We start from the raw sequence: 20,280 nt of genomic DNA, 5'->3' as shown, positions 1-20,280 counted from the left end.
AATTGCCGCATGTGAACAAAAAACCACTAGCGAGAAAGCGAATTTTTGTTCAAACACCGTTTTCTCGCTCTACTTTAAATTTAGAGCATAAAATTTTCACGCCGCAAAACCACTCGCTTTTTCGCTCCACTTCCTGTTTCGGCGTGACCAAAATCACTACTCCAATTTGACATCAAAAATCATGAAACTATGTGAACAGATCTTAAAAAAAAGACAGCGCCCCAATACAATTCATATTCTTTGAATTGTAAAAAATAGGAGCGCTATAATAGCCGGCTGAGAAGATGAGGGCGGCTATTAAAAATATCTTAATTTGATGAAAAATTACACTAGAAGTGAACAAAATCATGTCAAATACCCCGTGTTCACACAAAACTCCGATACTCGATATCTTCTCGAAAAAAAAAACGAAATTAAAAAAATCTTTTCAGTTTTGAATTCTACGCTGGACGAACTTTTTAATGATACCACTCACATTTCTCTACGATGATCATATCGATCGGCCAAAATTGTCTGAACGAAAAAAAACCCATTTGAGTATATAGTTCCTCCCCCCACAAGTGGGGTCGGAACAATTACGTGAAATTGTGAACGATGACACGACGGGATGGATTTGAAATATATTGCAAGTCCTGAAAACGACGCGTGCTAATCTATTTCGGCTTCAATTTTCAAAATGCTCGCAAAATTTTAACTTGAGGGGAATTCAAATACGTTGAAAACGGCAGTATTTGATGTTTCGATTTAGCCAACGAAATATTGATGCCCAAACTCTTAAAAACGGTCAATCCTTATCGGTCATATCCAAAACGGTCATATCCGGAAAGTACATTTCACTCAGAAGTACTTTGACATCACTGATAACAAATTTATCGTGTTCCACGTCCCGAAAAAGTTGTGAATAATTCCACAAATGAAAATTTGAAACTAATTCCTTATAATGGAACTTAACCTCTTTGTTTTCAATTTTAAACGTCCTCTTGAACAAAGCCGACATTCTGCCCTGAATGCTAGTCCTGCCAGTTCTCGGTTCATGTGTCCAGTACTGAGCCTCCTGGTGAAACTTCTCGATTTCCGCAATTCCTAGTGCTCCTGGTTCTTTGTACGACCTTACTTGAGCCGCATAAACCTGTTCCTTTTTCAGAGACTTAGAGCTTTTGTCAGGATTTTCCTCTTTTTTCGGAACGCTTCGAGTTCCCGTGGATGTTCGTTTTGGAACCTTACGGTGTTTTCTGCTTCCTCTCTTGAATACTTTGGCAATTTTTATAAATCCTTCAGCAGATGATTCGCTTCCACTGCTCTCATTGTCTCCGCTTTCCTCCGGTGATGCACTTTGAGATCTTGGTTTGGACGGTCCAGGTTCGAGAGAGCGTGGTCTAATCCGTTCAACAAAGGTAAAATTTTTAAATGGCTTTCTTTAATTAATTAAATTGACTGAAAAAAACAAAGACGGCACATTGCCGAAATAGCTGCGAAACAAACTTGCGTGGTGTAGAATATGGATAGCAACAGATATAGAAATGGTTTGATGCAGTTACCAACCTTTTTCAAACGTTTTAAACAACGAATTTCTTTCCAAAATCAAATTCGAGATTTTACTTCGGTCACCATGATTTATTAAAAACATTGAACTTTAAATAGGAGTCCCTATATTGACCTTGATAGTGTTAGAGTGATCTTAAGTGACCTTAATAAAATTAGAAGTCAATTAGAGAGCGAGGTAAATTAGTTATGATAAAAAAATATCAAAAAATCACACAGTTCAGCTTAAATTTCACGCCAATTAGTTTAAGAAATTACGTCATGCACATAACAACACTAAAATAGCGACATGAAAAGATCAACAAAATTGCTTTTGGAGTTTGCAGCTGAAAAATGCAAAAGAAAAAAGAACGTCAGACGACGAAACAAAAACCAAGATCAACTCAAGATGGCTACGCTCAGCTTCGCAGCTATAATAACACATAATCTCGAGTAATTATCTATTATCTTACTAATAGCCAGCTCATACAGTTGATCAGACTTGAAAATTTAAGTCTGTTTTTCACCAAGATCTCAATTAAATAAATTAAACTTATGAAAAATGCTGCCTCATTTTACCTCAACTTCGCTTCACTTCCTTCCTGGTATTGTGGTGTATTTGCTTTCGCTCTGTTCTTTCCCTCTTCATCGATTACCTAATTAGTGGAAAGATCTGACTTCCATCATTACATAAATTTAATGAATGATAGATACAAGGAATAAACTGTTGGATCCAACCTTAAAATTTGAAAAAAAAATCTGATTATGAGGTGAAAATGATAAAGCGACAGCAGCGAAAAAACGCAAAATGGTTACAAGCTAAGTCTCAAGTATAAGAAAACTACAAGGAAAGCCACCAGATTGGTCCGAAAATTGTTAAAATCGAAAATTGTCTTAAATATTGAACTTGCCAAATAAGTGTAATGTCTAAAATATGTCAAAACAAAATTTCAATTTCAATTCTATAGAAAATGCTATTTACTCTGAACTTTAGAGTATTTGGCAACAAATTTGATCTAAAACAAGCCTCTTTTTAAATCGTTTTTCGGATAATAGATGCGACAGGGAGATTGGATATCAGCCCAGAACTCTATTATGTGAACATAAGACAATATTCGACATAACTTTTTTCTGAAAATTCATTGCCCACTAGACAAAAACCACGCGGGGGGTTTTAGAAACGTATTTTCTTGTATACCAAACGCTCAGCAAGGACATGAAAATTGAATTAAACTTCCTTTTCTTTACCCGGTTATTACACGGTTCATATTGACAAAATGAACGAGAAAACAATAGACTTGGAATTTTACCATCCAAAATACTTAGTACCATCCAAAGATTCTTAATAACAGATTTTGGTGCAAGAAAAGCAAACAAAAAAATTAACCAATTAACTTCGGACAAATTCCTCTCAAACGACAAAAGCGATCATTTAATTCAGATAGGTAGCCTAAGTAAAGACCAAAAACTATTTGGAACAAGCTAGAGAATTTAAATGTGCGCAAAAATACATCTTTGGTGGGTTTCCAACCCGCCCTCTCAGGACGACAAAATCCGACCTTACCGATTACCCAATTCCGGCCTCAGAACTACCTGTGCGTACGTACAATTTATATACTTGCTTACAATGGGTTTTGCGTTAGCAACAGAATAAACTTCGGAATCAACGCAATTTAGATCACACAAAAATGAGGAAATGAAGCGTGAATTTAACCCGAGAAATTAAATCTCTCCACGCACAAAGAAGGCACACGTTTAAAAAATTACTCCGAGTTTTGTTCGCAAGCAATTAAACCGTTTTGCTGAACTATAGTTGCCCAAATAATGGTTCCTATAGTCAACTTAAAATCATTTTCAAAAATACAAAAAATACGCACATTATTTAAAACCCATCCGAAACAGAATTTATAACATTGAAAGAAACAGTATGCAGAAAAATAGCAAGCAAATAATAATTGGAATATAAAAATAATAGGAATATTTCCAAATAAACCAGGCTCCTGCTATCAGAAAACTCCAACGAGCATAATCGTCCATTTACTGGCGTTATATCGAGGAAAAATGTTGATTTTTAAGAAAATTTTACTCAACAATTTTTGAGTGCTTATAAAACTGCTTTCATGTGATCAATTATCACTGAACTTCTGAGCACTGATCATTCATATCCAGCTTCTCTGATTACCCTAGCTTGTCTTAATTCAGACACAATACGGTAACATTCATGACTCGACACCAAATTTAGTGCTTACGTTAATACCTTTCACCGTCAACCATCAAGAAAATTCCAAATTGAGTGAATCTAAAAAATCTTGAATATTTTTCAAATCCCAACAACAGCCAATTGGAGCTGCTGTCAAGAAAAATGTCATTCGTAAGGTTCTAAAAATTTTGGCCTGGCAATAAATAGGTAAAAATGGGTTCAAAATAAAAACAAATTTTCCACGCAAAAACAAAACAAAAACAAATCGAATAAGAGACGCACCGGTCAAATATCGAAAAAACTAAATTGCAAAGTTAGCCAACAATCCCTAGTATATTTCCATTTCAGGAACAAATTCCAAAATTGAATTGGTCTCATTGTCTCTCTGAAAGTCAGAACTTTCAAATAACCATATCGCTAGTCACGTTCTGCTTCCCCTTCAGCGGATTATCAAAAGTGGAATAAAACTCAGAGTCAATTTCTCTCTCACTTCCCATCCGCAACACATAACTGCCCTCGTCATCATCATTATCATAGGGCGATAGGGGCGTCTTTGATTTGTCTTGATCATTCACAGCCTCAGCTTCACTGTATGTGTCACTGTGAGTATCACTTGAGAAAGCCGGTCGTGGTCTCGAATACGAATCTGAGTCTTGACTGAAAGCAATTCGCGAGAAACGGCCGAAAATCTTAAGGAAAACACAAATATGTTACAGTTTTAGACTCATATCTGCAAAGTACTTTCAATTTTATACTATTGTACTGCATTATATACAACTGTACGGCACTTACCCAGATCATAGTAACATAGTAATTCAGCGCTGAATCACATAATTTCTCAGTCTGTATTTTACTATGATCATTAATATATACTTCTGGGTTTATTCTGCAGAATTTGAAAAACAGAAAGCCTAAGAATACTTTGAAGTAGCCTTAATTTGGCTTTTTTTGCACATGGTAAATGATAAATCAGCACTGTTTCACTATGGCACTAGGGTCGGGGTACTTCTCTCCCAAACGATACCTGCAAGTGAGGTCCGCTGCAAATTGAGGGCATCAAGAAAAAATTAGCGAAAAACGAGCTATGGTCAAAAAGTGATCTGTGCAAGATTAAATACGTGCTCTATTGTTCATCATAGTAACATGAGCATACAAATTATGCCAGGCGCAAAACATTCTGAATAGATCACTATGGAAACTAGCACTAAAAAATTTTTTTGGAAAAACTTACAACTGAAACCATTATTAAGGCTACGGTTTTTCATTTTCAAAAAAAAATTCAAGTTTTCCGGCCATTTCGGATGTACTCATTTAGTGCTCTGCTATCCCAGCTCGACACTCGTTTGTATCGCTTTTTGCCCCGCTTCGCTACTCCTGTTAATTTTCTTACAATCTTTGAAATGCGGATGAACCCTTCTAACACATCACCCTCGGCTATCAACAGTTTTTGCTTTCCATCACACTTGTTTATATTTTCCAGAGATCCATGTCGAGTGCTCGTCAAAAAATTAGGGTTCACCGAAAGTCTTGAAATATTGAGTTGTTCCTTGGAACGATAACGGACACCAATAATGCGTACAAACTTCCGTAGGAAGTACTTGATCTTACTGTAATATTCATGTTTCAAATCGTTTCTATCTTGCAATTTCAATAGATGGGTTAAGACCTTGTAGCAAACAGCGTGTCGTAAATGTTTCGGTTGTGTCACAAACATATTTAGGAGTTCGAAATCTCGTCGATTTGGAAGTCTTCTGTTCCAGAAAATAAAGTACACCTTTTGGATCAAGTCTTTGAACATCGCCTCCAGACATCGGAACTTCAAAAAATAGGCTTCCGAGAAAACTTCCCTCGAATATTGATTTTCGTACCTGTCATCACCCATCCAGAACTTTCAATGATGTAACTGCGACAAACCAATTGAAAATTAAAAGTCTAACTTTCACTTCAAAAGTTGAATAGAGTGATAAGACTTGAAAATAGACTTGAAAAGTGGCGAAACTTTAGAAAGGAAATGTCATGAAACATTTGACTCCGTTTTAGAGCCAAGCCTCTTCCCAAAATACATGTTGCATGGATCTGCTTTAAGAATGCTTGACGGGCATTATTTAATTCGGGTGGAGATTTTAAAAAATATGGAATCAGTTAACAAAAATAGACCTCTTTACTCACATCAATTCAGACCCCGTCCGATCAAGGCTTTCACACTGCATCGGTCTGGTCGGGTGCGTGGGGGCGGAAATTGAACTTTTATAATAATTGAAGATTATTATAATAATAACAATACTGATACTGCGACTAATTTATTTAATATTTGAAGGCATGTGGATATTTAACCCGACGGTTATAGTCAAAAAAATATTAAAAGTTCTTTGAAGAACGAAAAGAAAAAATATAAACAACAATTGACGGATTTACCAACGCTTATATGTACGAATTCGAAGCGATCTCAAACATTCGAGGCTGTCATCGCTTAATTCCAGGCAGAAAAAAAAAACATGCATAATGGATAACAAACCAGAATAGACTCCCATATTTTAATATAACAAATTCAATTATTTGATGAATTTAAAGTGAGAATCGAACTAACCTTGCTGCAACTAGGTAGTATAGAAAGGTGTAGATCGCAGTTGACAGGAGGTAGTAGCGCACATACTGCCTTAGATCTTCCATCTTGTGATGCAGCTCAACTTCTGTCAGCTCAAGGTGCGTGAATTGTTACAGGGAATATTGTTGGTTACTGGAAAAATTGCAGCTTGATTGTTAGTTTTGTTTGCGCATTTACGTCTGTGCTCCCAACCAACCATAACCCCCTAAAGCAGATTGTCGTGCCTCGGGTTTTGGTGAAAACGATCAAATAGCTATTAATTGATCATTAAACATTTTGTTGAGCGAATTGGGTTACAGTACTTTTCTCTACAGCACAAAAGACTCAGATGTGTCAATCATTAGTTTATTAAGTAAAAATTTTACACAGTTCCTTCCCGCTATTTCAGCGATATAGAAAAATAAAATATCTAAAGACAACTTGGAGCAAACTTCGGATCGTTTCGAGAAATTTTTAGAACTTCTTTCCAGCTATGGGATTTTGTTGTTTCGATAGAGCTGCGGATCAACTCTGTCCATTTTTGAATTACTCTGCAAATACTTCTGTGAAAATTGGGATAGCAATATGAGGCAAACTAAAAAACTACTTATAAATTTTTTGACAATATCTGTTCTGTGATTCCGTCGTTGTGCTTTTCGCAGACCTTTGATTCGACTTATTTCGTTCGGTCTGCAATGCAGGCAAATAAGCTCTGGAAAAATTCAGATGATCAAAATATGCAATATGCATATTTTGACGTCTACCAATCTGAGAAACGTCTGGTCTCTTGCGGAGTTCCTCAAGGCTCTGTATTTGAACCTATTCTTTGCCTAATCTACAATAACGACCTGCCAAATAAAGTCTTTTCGTCTCTGGCACTCTTGTTCACAGATGATCCAATCCATTGTTCCATAAATGACAGTCTTAGACAATCTGCAAGTTGACCTAAACAACCTCCACAATTGGAGTGTCCAAAAATGCCTCCTTTTCAATTACAAAATGTGCTCTTTTACACAATTTGCTCTCGGGAGACATCTCGAGTAGGTTGTACTCTCTCTTGGAAATAATTTGATTCAAGAGAAGAGAGTCGTTAAAGATCTTGAGCTTAGTATAGTCGACACCCTAAATTGGACGGAAAACAAGCGTAATCGGGGTCTTCCCCATTATAGCCCCCCCCCCCCCCCCCCCAGCTTAGTGGTCAGATATTCTAGAGCCGTCCCCCCAAAAAAACATGGTAATTATACCATAATGGGGGGATAGAATTTCATGAGGGGCTATAATGTGAAAGACCCGGAATCGAATATTGGCGAAAATGAAGGCGTTTCATATAATTCGAAGAAACACCAGCTTCCATACTTCCATGAAAACAAAGGTGCACATATATAGAGCTATTACAAGCCCGACATTAATATTAGCATCTGAATGCTGGGAACTAAAGCGAAACCAGTGTCAAATTTTAGAGCGCTTTATTAAAAAGAACATGAAATGGATGAAAAACAGAAATTGTTACAAAGAAGCTATTGTTGATAGCAACATAATGCCGCCACTCTACTTTTAAAATCCTAAAAGATCTTCCACTTTTTAGCAGCATAGTGTCAGGAAAGTTTGATGTCGACTTGCGCAACTATTACGTTTTTCAATGTGCCGAAAGGTCTATGGTTATGGTGCCAGAGATTCGATAAGCAGCGCAGAGACTCAAATTTTGGTATAGAACTGGATTTCTAACCAAAAAAAATCCTCCAAAACAAAAAAAAATTTTCTACAACATTAACTAGAAAGGAAGACTTCAAAAAAAAATAACGAGGAAATTTTTCCATAAAAACTGGGCTGAGAATAACCTCTGTATCTTTTTTTTCCTCTGTAAAAAGATCTGTAAAAATCAGTTGCTATCAATTGATCATTAAACATTTTGTGGAGCGAATTGGGTTACAGTACTTTTCTTCTTTGCATTATTAGTCTTTAGTAAATTTATTAAGTAATAAACATTTCACACAGTTGTTTCCCACTATTTTAGCGATATAGAAGAATCAAACATCTAATGGCAACTTGGAACAAATTTTGGATCGTTTCGATAAATTTACAGCACTACTTCTTTCCAGTCATGCAATTTCGTTCAGTAGCGATAGGTTTTCGGATTAAATCTGTTATTTTCGAATTATCTAGTAAGTTTTTTTTAAAGCTTGGGATTGCAATAACAACCAGAACAAAAAAGTACTTGTAAATTTTGCTTTGGTCCGCAATGCAGACAAATAAGCTCTTGAAAATTCAGATGATCAAAATATGCAATGACACGAACAAAATTTCGGCATATTTTCTACGGATAATGAAAAGGTAAATGCCTCTCGCCAATACTGGGTGAATATTGGCTGGTCTGGGGCCTTCTCAGCACTACGTCTACTTAAAGCATTTTATATTGTTTAAATCTATCGATAAAATGATAATATACACAAAAACCAGCTGAAAAAGTAAAAAAAAAGACAGACAGCATTAGAAAATGAACAAATAATGACGAAAGTAGATGAGTCAAACTAACAGCCTCCCTTCTTCAACCACAGTTCCCATCGACGCATCAATAAATTTGAACCACCTAAACATTCCTGACCCAGGAATGCAGAGGTTGGAACTCCTCGGGAGAGAAAAGTTGATTTTTGTCCTTAGATATGATATCCGCTTAGCTGTCTTTTTTCGAGCAGCGAGCTTTGATGCCACTTGTTTCAACGCTTTTGAACCTGATGGGCCAAAACCACCAGTGCAAGCGAAGAAAAGCTGACAAAATGTTGCTTTCCCAATCTCAGTTATTCTTTGTTTAGGTTTGTTTTTTAACAGACTCATGGTACTTGCTACTGCTTTCAGGGTAACTCTTTGCCAGCGGGTTAAAAAGTTTTACATCAAAACGGTCTTTGTTTATGTTTGTTCTTTTTAATAGGATCATGGTACTTGCAGGCTTCGCTACTACTTTCAGGGCAACTCTTTGCCAGCGGGTTAAAAAGTTTTACATCAAAACGGGTTTTTTTGATCCTCGACTCCAAAGTCCAATGACCTTGATGTCAAATCTTGCTTCGTCATCAGTTGTCGTCGATCTAAGAGCAAATATTTCCCCTTGACGTTCAATCTCCACATCATGACAGACATAAACTAACAAATTGGGAAAGAAATCACGAACTTCATTATGTCTCATGTGCATGTATCCTCCTTTTAGACAGTGGAGGGCAAGTGCCACAGTGAAGTTTTCTTTGCATTCGAATAGTGATGACATCGACACTGGGTCCAAGCCATAGCGAAGGAGAGTGTGCTTAAAATTGTCTACGGATGTCTTTCTATTTCCGATTGTTGGTAAACTGCTCAATAACAAAATAAATTTGACAAAAACATTGTTCTCAGTTAATTTGTACTCCAAAATATTAAATTTGGTCTTATTCTTGCTTCACACCGTTCGCATTTTTTCTGTCAAGACTTCCATTGGCGTTGTGGGTGATTCCTAATGGTTTAGTTTTAAAACAGAAATGTCGAAACTTTTGCGTCTCCACTAGAAGTTTGATTATCTTCATTTCAAAATCTCATTTCAGAAAATTGTATATAAGTCCTTTTAAAATTTTGGTCAAGTTTTAAAAAAACATCGACAATTAAAAATTTCTTACAAACGTTTTTGAACTCTGAGATCATCGTCAGTTTATGAAGAATATAAAATGCTAAAACGAAAAGCCAGAAAAAATTATTCAGATCACTAAAGTCCACTCATTCAGGGAAATTAAAAACAAATTTTTACATCTGAGTATATATATGTTTTCGGTTTGATGTAGCAGATGCATAGCGACCTGTTTTGTCTAAAAAAGCACATATGAATTACCTTAAACTTACCTCGATGTAACGTGTCTTTCTTTCAAGTGGGAATTTTATCTCCAAACTAGGCTTTCAGTGGCAATTCTCGTATTCGGTATTCATCGCGCGTGCTGATGGCCAGTTTCAATGTTATTATATAAAGCGCTTCTAGTGTCATTACGTTGGTTTTCGCACTGGTCAAATATGTTCCACTGGAAAGCTGTTTTATCACCGTTGCACTCAATAGCGTGTATTCTCATCGGTGAGTCCGCTTTGCCATGCTCTGCAACCTATGTGGCATTATGGTGGCATGTCTGCACTACATAGATTGATTTGCATCAATTACAAGCGAGTTCATAAATGACGTGGGATTTGACATAGCTAGACCTAAGGCTAAGTAAACAGCTCTTAAATTTCCGAGTGGTGAAAATTGTCTGTACAGGATAAAGTTTATTCAACTTTTTTTACAAATTCATTAGAAATGATGCCTCCGTACTGTATTACGATTAGTTGTTTCTCAGTATGCTTCTGTTGTCTTACGGCTACGTCAGCGTTATGTCCTTTTCTTTTCATTTTTTCATTTTTTGGCAATGCTTTATGGAATGTTTCCCAGTTGCTTTTGACTCGGAATAGGTGTCGTTTATTTCAATTGTGGCTCCCATGATTTCATCCAAAGGTTAGCCAAAATCACTGCCAAGGACGCATCCATGATCAACCCGTCTTTTTGACAGTACCAACTTTCATTGCTTTTGAAATGGACGTTTGTGACGGCTAATTCAAGCAGACGTTCCATTGTTTTTCTAGTTGTGTCTGGTTTATCGTCTCTGGTTTGTTTTTAAAGTACCTTAGCTAATCCATACAACATTGCCGGTTGTGATCCAGTGAACCTTAAATCTTCGTCAGCCTTAACCAGTATCTTCCTTTTTTCCCTTATGTCCAAAAGTTCTTTGTTAGGTTCGTTTTCAATTTTCATTACGATATCACAACTTTTTTCAAACTTCTGAACTGATCGCAATCTATTATTTTTTCCAGTTTCTCTATATTCATGCTCTTTTTCATAACACAAGAACCAACACCTTTATCAAAAAGGATAGCAATCAGGGCGTTGTCACGCATATTTTTGAACTTTTGCTAATGCTCTATCTAAAGGTGTTTCTCTGATCTTTTTTGAGTATCATTTTGCTGCCGCTTCAATTCTAAACAATTTTTCACCTGGTACATTTTAGTCACGCAGATTCCTTATCAAATTATCCATTTACTGTTAAAAGTTTGGATTGTTTTTGCAATTCTAATTTCAATCGGTCCATTTCCCAAATAGTCACCATTCCCAATTCTTTGTTTTGAGAACATTTTCTATTTATTAGTACAATACGAATGGCATAACTATACTTTTAACACTTGTCATGTTAAACCTTGAAATTGTGGGGACAATGAAAACCACGGTCAATCAATCATGGTCAATCAGAAGCCATGTAATCTCAAGTTCTCTTCAAATTTTCCTTTTTTCTCTAAAAAAATCGGTCAGAAAAAATTTTCATTTCATGCCGAAACTTCCGTATTTTTCTGGAGTAATACTGCAATAGATTTTCTTTGTTACAACTCCATTGAGATGGGGTTAGGAACTTAGAACAAGCCCTGCCTTTTTATTCAGCCAATTTTGTTTGACCATATCTTTAAACAATTCTGTGCCCAAAAATTAATCCAAAGGTTTATGTTTCAGTGAAATTTTATCTTTTACTGCGCATCTTTACGGTTGTGAAAAGGAGGGTGCGCTCAAATATTCGAAATATTTTGGCTGACGAAAGCACAAAAGTAGAAAAAAACATTGGCACTCTTACCCAAAATATGATCAATCGAAGTAATTACTGCACCGAAATAAGCATTCACGAATTAGATTTGATGACAACCATTTATCTCCAAACAACCATTTCATCTTTTTGAAAACTCACTGTAAAACTTCATTTGAGAAAAATAAACCGTTGCATATTCTATTTTAAGGCTCAACTTAAGTTGGATTTCCTCGTTCTTTCTGTGTCTTCTTTGTTTCACTGATTTTTAATTCGATAGTTCTTATCATTTATCAACATTTTCTTTTATCATCTCTTTCAGTCAGTGAAGAGACAAGTTTTTGAGATATAATTTGCAGCAAAGCACAATTTGGATTCGATTGCTATTCATTTGAAAGCTGTTGCTAAGTTTTTTGACAAGTCAAAAAATTTCTACCAACCAGCCAATTGTCAAAAAAGTATACAGCTATTCGTTAACAATCCGATGAAGTAGGATTCGATTTTCAAAACATAACTGAGATTAAGGTTTAGCATATTTTATTAAAATTTAAATAAATTGTAGAACTATTTTGCCAAATTAAAATGGTTTCTGATATTTGAAACAAACCTTTTCGAACTTTGCGTTCATCGTCAGGTTAAAACTGCTTCACACATAGCGTGTGTTTAGTGCCGGCTTCAGCTTAATGATGTATTGAGATTCGATAGTCATTAGCTTTTCTACCTTCCAACAGAAATCCAGAATTTTCCATTTGACGTGGTCTCGAGCACGAGTAACAAGAATTTTATTATTTTAATAATTGAATTCAAAATGGCCTAAATGTACAAAATTTCACAGGTATTTATAGTCCTTATCAGTAAGAAAATTGACAGATTCGTCTGGATATAGATAAATTGATATGGGATAATTTACACCTTAGTTGTGATGCCACTTGTTTCAACACTTTTGAACCTGGTGGGCCAGCACCACCAGTGCAAGCGAAGAAAAGCCGACAAAATGTTGCTTTCCCAGTCTCAGTTATTCTTTGTTTATGTTTGTTCTTTTTAATAGGATCATGGTACTTGCAGGCTTCGCTACTACTTTCAGGGCAACTCTTTGCCAGCGGGTTAAAAAGTTTTACATCAAAACGGGTTTTTTTGATCCTCGACTCCAAAGTCCAATGACCTTGATGTCAAATCTTGCTTCGTCATCAGTTGTCGTCGATCTAAGAGCAAATATTTCCCCTTGACGTTCAATCTCCACATCATGACAGACATAAACTAACAAATTGGGAAAGAAATCACGAACTTCATTATGTCTCATGTGCATGTATCCTCCTTTTAGACAGTGGAGGGCAAGTGCCACAGTGAAGTTTTCTTTGCATTCGAATAGTGATGACATCGACACTGGGTCCAAGCCATAGCGAAGGAGAGTGTGTTCAAAATTGTCTACGGATGTCTTTCTATTTCCGATTGTTGGTAAACTGCTCAATAACAAAATAAATTTGACAAAAACATTGTTCTCAGTTAATTTGTACTCCAAAATATTAAATTTGGTCTTATTCTTGCTTCACACCGTTCGCATTTTTTCTGTCAAGACTTCCAGTGGCGTTGTGGGTGATTCCTAATGGTTTAGTTTTAAAACAGAAATGTCGAAACTTTTGCGTCTCCACTAGAAGTTTGATTATCTTCATTTCAAAATCTCATTTCAGAAAATTGTATATAAGTCCTTTTAAAATTTTGGTCAAGTTTTAAAAAAACATCGACAATTAAAAATTTCTTACAAACGTTTTTGAACTCTGAGATCATCGTCAGTTTATGAAGAATATAAAATGCTAAAACGAAAAGCCAGAAAAAATTATTCAGATCACTAAAGTCCACTCATTCAGGGAAATTAAAAACAAATTTTTACATCTGAGTATATATATGTTTTCGATTTGATGTAGCAGATGCATAGCGACATGTTTTGTCTAAAAAAGCACATATGAATTACCTTAAACTTACTTCGATGTAACGTGTCTTTCTTTCAAGAGGGAATTTTATCTCCAAACTAGGCTTTCATTGGCAATTCTCGTATTCGGTGTTCGTCGCGCGTGCTCAATAACAAAATAAATTTGACAAAAACAATGTTCTTAGTGAATTTTTACTCCCAAATATAAAATTTGGTCATATTCTTGCTTCACACCGTTCGCATTTTTTCTGTCAAGACTTCCAGTGGCATTGTGGGTGATTCCTAATGGTTTAGTTTTAAAACAGAAATGTCGAAATTTTTGCGTCTCCGCTAGAGGTTTAATTATCAAAATCTCATTTCAGAAAATTGTATATAAGTCCTTTTAAAATTTTGGTCAAGATTTAAAAAAGCATCGACAATTAAAAATTTCCTACGAACGTTTTCGAACTCTGAGTTCATCGTCAGGTTGTAAAGAATACAAAATGCTAAAATGAAGGGCCAGAAAAATTTATTCAGATCACTAATGTCCACTCATTCAGGGAAAATAAAAACAAATACTTACATCTACAGTCTTTTTTTTTACAAAATTTTACATCTGAGTATATGTAAGTTTTTGATTTGATGTAGCAGATGCTTAGCGACCTGTTTCGTCCAGAAAAACACATATGAATTACCTTAAACTTACTTCGTTCGATCGTAAAATTGAAATTTTTGTTTTGTAACGTGTCTTTCTTTCAAGTGGGAATTTTATCTCCAAACTAGGCTTTCAGTGGCAATTCTCGTATTCGGTACTCATCGCGCGTGCTGATGGCCAGTATCAATGTTATTATATAAAGCGCCTCTAGTGTCATTACCTCGGTTTTCGCACTGGTCAAATATGTTCCACTGGAAAGCTGTTTTATCACCGTTGCACTCAATAGCGTGTATTCTCATCGGTGAGTCCGCTTAGGCATGCTCTGCAACCTATGTGGCATTATGGTGACATGACTGCACTACATAGATTGATTTGCATCAATTACAAGCGAGTTCATATATGACGTGGGATTTGACATAGCTAGACTTAAGGCTAAGTAAACAGCTCTTAAATTTCCGAGTGGTGAAAATTGTCTGTACAGGATAAAGTTTATTCAACTTTTTTACAAATTCATTAAAAATGATGCCTCCGTACTGTATTACGATTAGTTGTTTCTCAGTATCCTTCTGTTGTTTTACGGCTACGTCAGCGTTATGTCCTTTTCTTTTGATTTTTTCATTTTTTGGCAATGCTTTATGGAATGTTTCCCAATTGCTTTTGACTCGGAATAGGCGGTGTAGGTGCCAAGCTTCGATAGTCCAGAATGGTTCCAGTAACTGATGGTTTTTAATACCCTGTGCAAAAAATTGTATCCTCCGGTTGTACGTTAACCGACATGTCCACAAATGGCAAGCTTTTTTTGTCACCCGTTGTTTCTAATGCAAATTGAAGACTTGGATGGAATTTATTAACCGCATCTAACAGCTCTTTGGTGTTACCTCTAACTGTTCTCACAATATCGTGGACATATCTTAGAAAAGACTGGTTTTCCATGCTATCATATTCTCTGTTACTGATTCGCTGATATTTTTTGTGGAACCATCTATAGCAAATTTCACTCTCACACCCCTAGAATGTGCGGTTACATGGTGTGCTCAATTCCGACATTGTGCTCAATTGTGCGTCGGTTTTACATATAGGTGTCTGTAATTTCAATTGTGGCTCCCACGATTTCATCCAAAGGTTAGCTAAAAACACTGCCAAGGACGCACCCATGGCCAACCCGTCTTTCTGACAGTACCAACTTTCATTGCTTTTGAAATAGACGTTTGTGACGGCTAATTCAAGCAGACATTTCATTGTTTTTCTAGTTGTGTCTGATTTATCGTCTCTGGTTTCTTTTTTAAGTACCTTAGCTAATCCATACAACCTTTCCGGTTGTGCTCCGGTGAACCTTAAAGTTTCGAAAGCCTTAACCAGTATCTCCCCTTTTTTTCCTTATGTCCGAAAGTTCTTTGTTAAGTTCGTTTTCAATTTTCATTACGATATCACAACTTTTTTTCAAGTTTTTTGAACTGTTCGCAATCTATTGCTTTTTCCAGTTTCTCTATGTTCATGCTCTTTTTTATAACACAATAACCAACACCTTTATCAAAATGGATAGCAATCAGGGCGTTGTCACGCAGGTATTTTTGAATTTTTGCTAATGCTCTATCTAAAGGTGTTTCTGATCTTTTTTGAGTATCATTTTGCTGCCGCTTCAATTAAAAACAATTTTTCACCTGGTACATTTTTGTCACGCAGATTCCTGATCAAATTATCCGTATACTGTTAAAAGTTTGGATTGTTTTTGAAATTCTAATTTCAATCTGTCCATTTCACAAATAGTCACCATTCCCAATTCTTTGTTTTGGGAACATTCTCTATTTATTAGGACAATACGAATGGCATAACTATACTGTTAACACTTGTCATGTTAAACCTTGAAATTTTGGGGACAATGACAACCACGGTCAATCAATCATGGTCAATCAGAAGCCATGTAATCTCAAGTTCTCTTCAAATTTTCCTTTTTTCACTAAAGAAATCGGTCAGAAAAAATTTTCAATTCATGCCGAAACTTCCGTATTTTTCTGGAGTAATACTGCAATAGATTTTCTTTGGTACAACTCCATTGAGATGGGGTTAGGAACTTAGAACAAGCCCTGCCTTTTTGTTCAACCAATTTTGTTTGACCATATCTTTAAACAATTATGTGCTCAAAAACTAATCCAAAGGTTTATGTTTCAGTGAAATTTTATCTTTTAGTGCGCGCCTCTACGGTTGTGAACAGGAGGGTCTGCTCAAAAATTCGAAATATTTTGGCTGACGATAGCACAAAAGTAGAAAAAAATAATGGCATTTTTACCCAAAATATGATCAATCGAAGTAATTACTGCACCGAAATAAGCATTCACGAATTAGATTTGATGACAACCATTTATCTCCAAACAACCATTTCATCTTTTTGAAAACTCACTGTAAAACTTCATTTGAGAAAAATAAACTGTTGCATATTCTATTTTAAGGCTCAACTTAAGTTGGATTTCCTCGTTCTTTCTGAGTTTTCTTTGTTTCACTGATTTTCAGTTCGATAACTCTTATCATTTATCAACATTTTCTTTTATTTCTTTCATCCAGTGAACAGAAAAGGTTTTGAGATATAATTTGCAGCAAAGCACAATTTGGATTCGATTGCTATTCATTTGAAAGCTGTTGCTAAGTTTTTTGATAAGTCACAAAATTTCTATCAACCAGCCAATTGTCAAAAAGTATACAGCTATTCGTTAACAATCCAATGAAGTAGTATTCGATTTTCAAAACATAACTGAGATAAAGATTTAGCATTTTCTTAAAAATTTAATTCAATTATAGAAGAAACTAATTTGCCAAGTTAAAAAAAATTCTGATATTTAAAACAAACGGTTTCGAACTTCACAATTATCGTCATGTTAAATTTGTTTCACAAATTGTTATGGAATAAAAAAAATAGGTTTTTACAATTTAAAAGAACCCAAATTGTCAAATTAAAATTACTTCAGATATTTAAAACAAAAAACTTTACGTTCATCGTCACGTTAAAACTGCTTTACAATTTTTTAAAGGAAAAAATGAATGTTTATTTACATTTGTCTGAGACCTCAATTAAAAATCTAGGAACTATTTGAAAAAATTTCAATCGAAAAAAATTTGGCCACTTTTTTTTACTAGGGTAAATCCGCACTTTTCCTATTCCTAAGTATCCATCTTTTGGGGTTTTGAAAGTTTCGTTCTTTCATGCACAAAATGTTTTTTTAACCTATGTATCTTCCACAAGTCAAAATTATGACGAACTAATATTTTAGCGAGAGTTCCCGCCTACTATAATGATCGCGAGTGTATACTGCTGTTTTCAGCTTAATGATGTATTTAGCTTCGATAGTCATTAGCTTCTCTACCTTCCAAAAGGCATCCAGAATATTTCATTCAGGGTCATTCATGGCACCACAACACTCAACAAGATATTGACCCACCTGTGAATCCTTCTTTTGATGTTCTGATATCCTTGTGGTAACATGCGGGTTTGTTTGCCCCACATAGATGGTTCCGCATCCATTACATTTTATCTCATATGCCACGTGGGATTTCAAGTCTCTATCGAAAGATGACTTCAGGGTGGGTAGCATGATCTTAAGATTCGTGTTATAAAAACCACTGACAATTCGATAGTTTCTTCATTTTGCTTGCAAACTTTTGACTAAGGTTGCCTCTGTATTTTAGAGAAATAGTTGACTTATCATGAGATCTAGTGTTGTTTTTTTCAATCCCCATCTGGTGTTCTCTTCAATTCATTTTTACCGCCACATCTTATCTTTTGTAAAGTCTGGTTCACTATTTATGAAGACCATTTCTCTGGAAACTGATTTATGGTCCAGCAGTTTTTCTTCTTTTTAAGAACCTGATCGAAGGCCACCCAATTAGCGGTTGCATTAAAAACCCTGTGAACCGCCCCTTGAATCACATTTTTCTTATGCTGAAGCGGTGCACAGCTGCGAAAATTCAGTATTATTCCAGTGTCAGTTGGTTTTTGATACCAATGACAGGTGATATTATTTTTGATGCTCACATTTACATTAATGTCAAGAAAAGACAAATACCCTTCCATGTTTACTTCTGCTAAGGTAATTTGCAGGTTGTTGTGTAATAAAATTGCAAATTTTAATTACTCGTCCGGGTCATCAAGAACCGTGCAGATATTATCATCCACATACGTTTTGAACAATTTCATCTCCTCAAACCGCTCCTCTGTCGGTTGATTGTTGCAATACGTACCAATCCGAACAACATCCTGCATGTTGGCGTATTTCTCACTTGTTTTGTTTTGGCATTTCGCATGAAACCACTTTTTGCAAATTTTAATGATTTTGCAATTTTTAAGTATTCGTCCGGGTCATCTTGAACCGTGAAGAACATATCATACACATATCTTTTGAACAATTTTATCTCCTCAATCCCCCCTCTGTCTGTTGACTGCTGCAATGCGTACGAATCCAAACAACATCCCCCATGTTGACGTTTTCCCCGTTTGTTTTCTTTAGGCATTTAGCACAATTTTTGCAGTTTTTGCATGACTCACATTCAACTCCTCTTCCTCGGAAAGTCACTCTCCGGTTGCAGTCTTTACTCTTACTGTTTTGATCGGTTCTAGAGATATTTAAGCTCTGGTTTTGCATTGGTGCCTCAAGCAATTTCATCCACACGTTTGCTAGTGTTACAGCCAGTGGTGCACCCATAGCCAGACCATCTGATTGTACATACAAGATCCCGTTACATTTAAAATGAACAATTGTCACCGCTAGTTTTAACAAATTTTTCATTGCAGACCTTGGGATCTCTGGAGTTAGATTGCTTGAATAGAGTTCTCTCAGAGCAATTTTTATAGCCTCTCCAATCGGCATGTTGAAGTACAAACTTTTTCCTTCAGTAAATACTATCTGATCATTATCTTCAAGAGATAGAGACTCTAATGTCATTCTAACATTTTGCGTGTTGGTTTCAATGTCTGCGCCCCGTTGTTTCTGGAAAAAATGATTCCAGTAATTTGTTCAAGTTTTCGTAAAAGCTACCAGGTATCGAAAGAACAGGTTGGAGAGGTATATCATTTTTATGTTCTTTTGCCAGGCCATAACGTCTTGCTGGTTTTGAACTTCTTGACCCGAGTCTTTCATACATTTTGTCACTATTATTCCTTTGCTTCATTAATTGTCGCCGGCTGCTATTTACCTGTTTTTCATTTTTGATCGCAAATTCATCCTTTTCTTCAGTGATTTTCTTAAACTTATCCGAGTTTAAAATAACTTTAAGTTTTTCCCTGTATGTTGACCTCTTCATCACACAGAAACGGCAGCTATTTTAAAATGGTAACGCCAGCAAACGGCTTTTAGATGTCTTTTAGATGATCAGGCACTTTATTGACCCCTCTATCCATTGGGGCATCAAGTACATTTTTTGCATACCCTTCAATTTCACAAAGCTTCTCACCCTCAGTTTTTTCTCGCGTGTTTCACGTAAAAACTGGTCCACCTCTACGAGGAAGTGCACTCATTAATTTTGTCTCTCACAGTTTGTTTAGTTCCCAACGATAGGATGTGTATTTACAATGTAAATGTTTATTCAAATTGGTTTCTTTTGACATTTAAATACATATTTATTTGTCGGAGCTCATAACGAAACATAGGTCTTTGAGCTTTGAATGATTGTAGAGAAACAGATCATAATACAACTTGTGAAAAGAGGACTTTTAGTTTTTGCAAGTTTTTGCTAGCACGACAATTATTATTTCCAATTGCACAACCAAGACCAGTCATCCAGGTATTTTTCGCTTTGTGAAATTTTTCTGAAGTGAAAAGT

At 35.8% G+C, this 20,280-nt stretch overlaps 2 protein-coding genes across 2 annotated transcripts in view; both read right to left on the bottom strand.

Moving 5' to 3' along the window:
- Positions 1–6,720, bottom strand: part of LOC142345429 (uncharacterized) — a 46,216-nt gene extending 39,496 nt beyond the window's left edge. The window contains exon 1 of the mRNA XM_075397476.1: positions 6,309–6,720. Coding sequence (XP_075253591.1) covers positions 6,309–6,391 — 83 coding nt within the window. The 5' untranslated portion in view covers positions 6,392–6,720. The remainder of the gene's footprint in view (positions 1–6,308) is intronic.
- Positions 576–5,702, bottom strand: LOC142345427 (uncharacterized). The gene is made up of 4 exons (XM_075397473.1): positions 5,029–5,702; positions 4,132–4,378; positions 2,101–2,177; positions 576–1,376 (listed from the first exon to the last, which is right to left on the bottom strand). Exons 1-4 carry the CDS (start codon positions 5,601–5,603, stop codon positions 785–787), a joined length of 1,491 nt encoding a protein of 496 aa, XP_075253588.1. The 5' UTR covers positions 5,604–5,702; the 3' UTR covers positions 576–784.
- Positions 6,721–20,280: the final 13,560 nt, after the last annotated feature.

This window comes from Convolutriloba macropyga, chromosome 9 (genome assembly GCF_964194025.1).
Source record: "Convolutriloba macropyga chromosome 9, txConMacr16.3, whole genome shotgun sequence".
Classification (NCBI taxonomy): Eukaryota; Metazoa; Xenacoelomorpha; order Acoela; family Convolutidae; genus Convolutriloba; species Convolutriloba macropyga.
This window is presented reverse-complemented; position numbering and strand designations above follow the sequence as displayed.

Bases quoted from the DNA above. Each gene is read 5' to 3' on its own strand.
- LOC142345427 (XM_075397473.1), bottom strand. From the start codon at position 5,603: ATGGGTGATGACAGGTACGAAAATCAATATTCGAGGGAAGTTTTCTCG. The intron at 4,379-5,028 runs GTACATCCGAAA...AATTGCTTTCAG, and splicing joins GATAGCAGAGCACTAAATGA to TCAAGACTCAGATTCGTATT. The intron at 2,178-4,131 runs GTTATTTGAAAG...TCCACTAATTAG, and splicing joins AGAACGTGACTAGCGATATG to GTAATCGATGAAGAGGGAAA.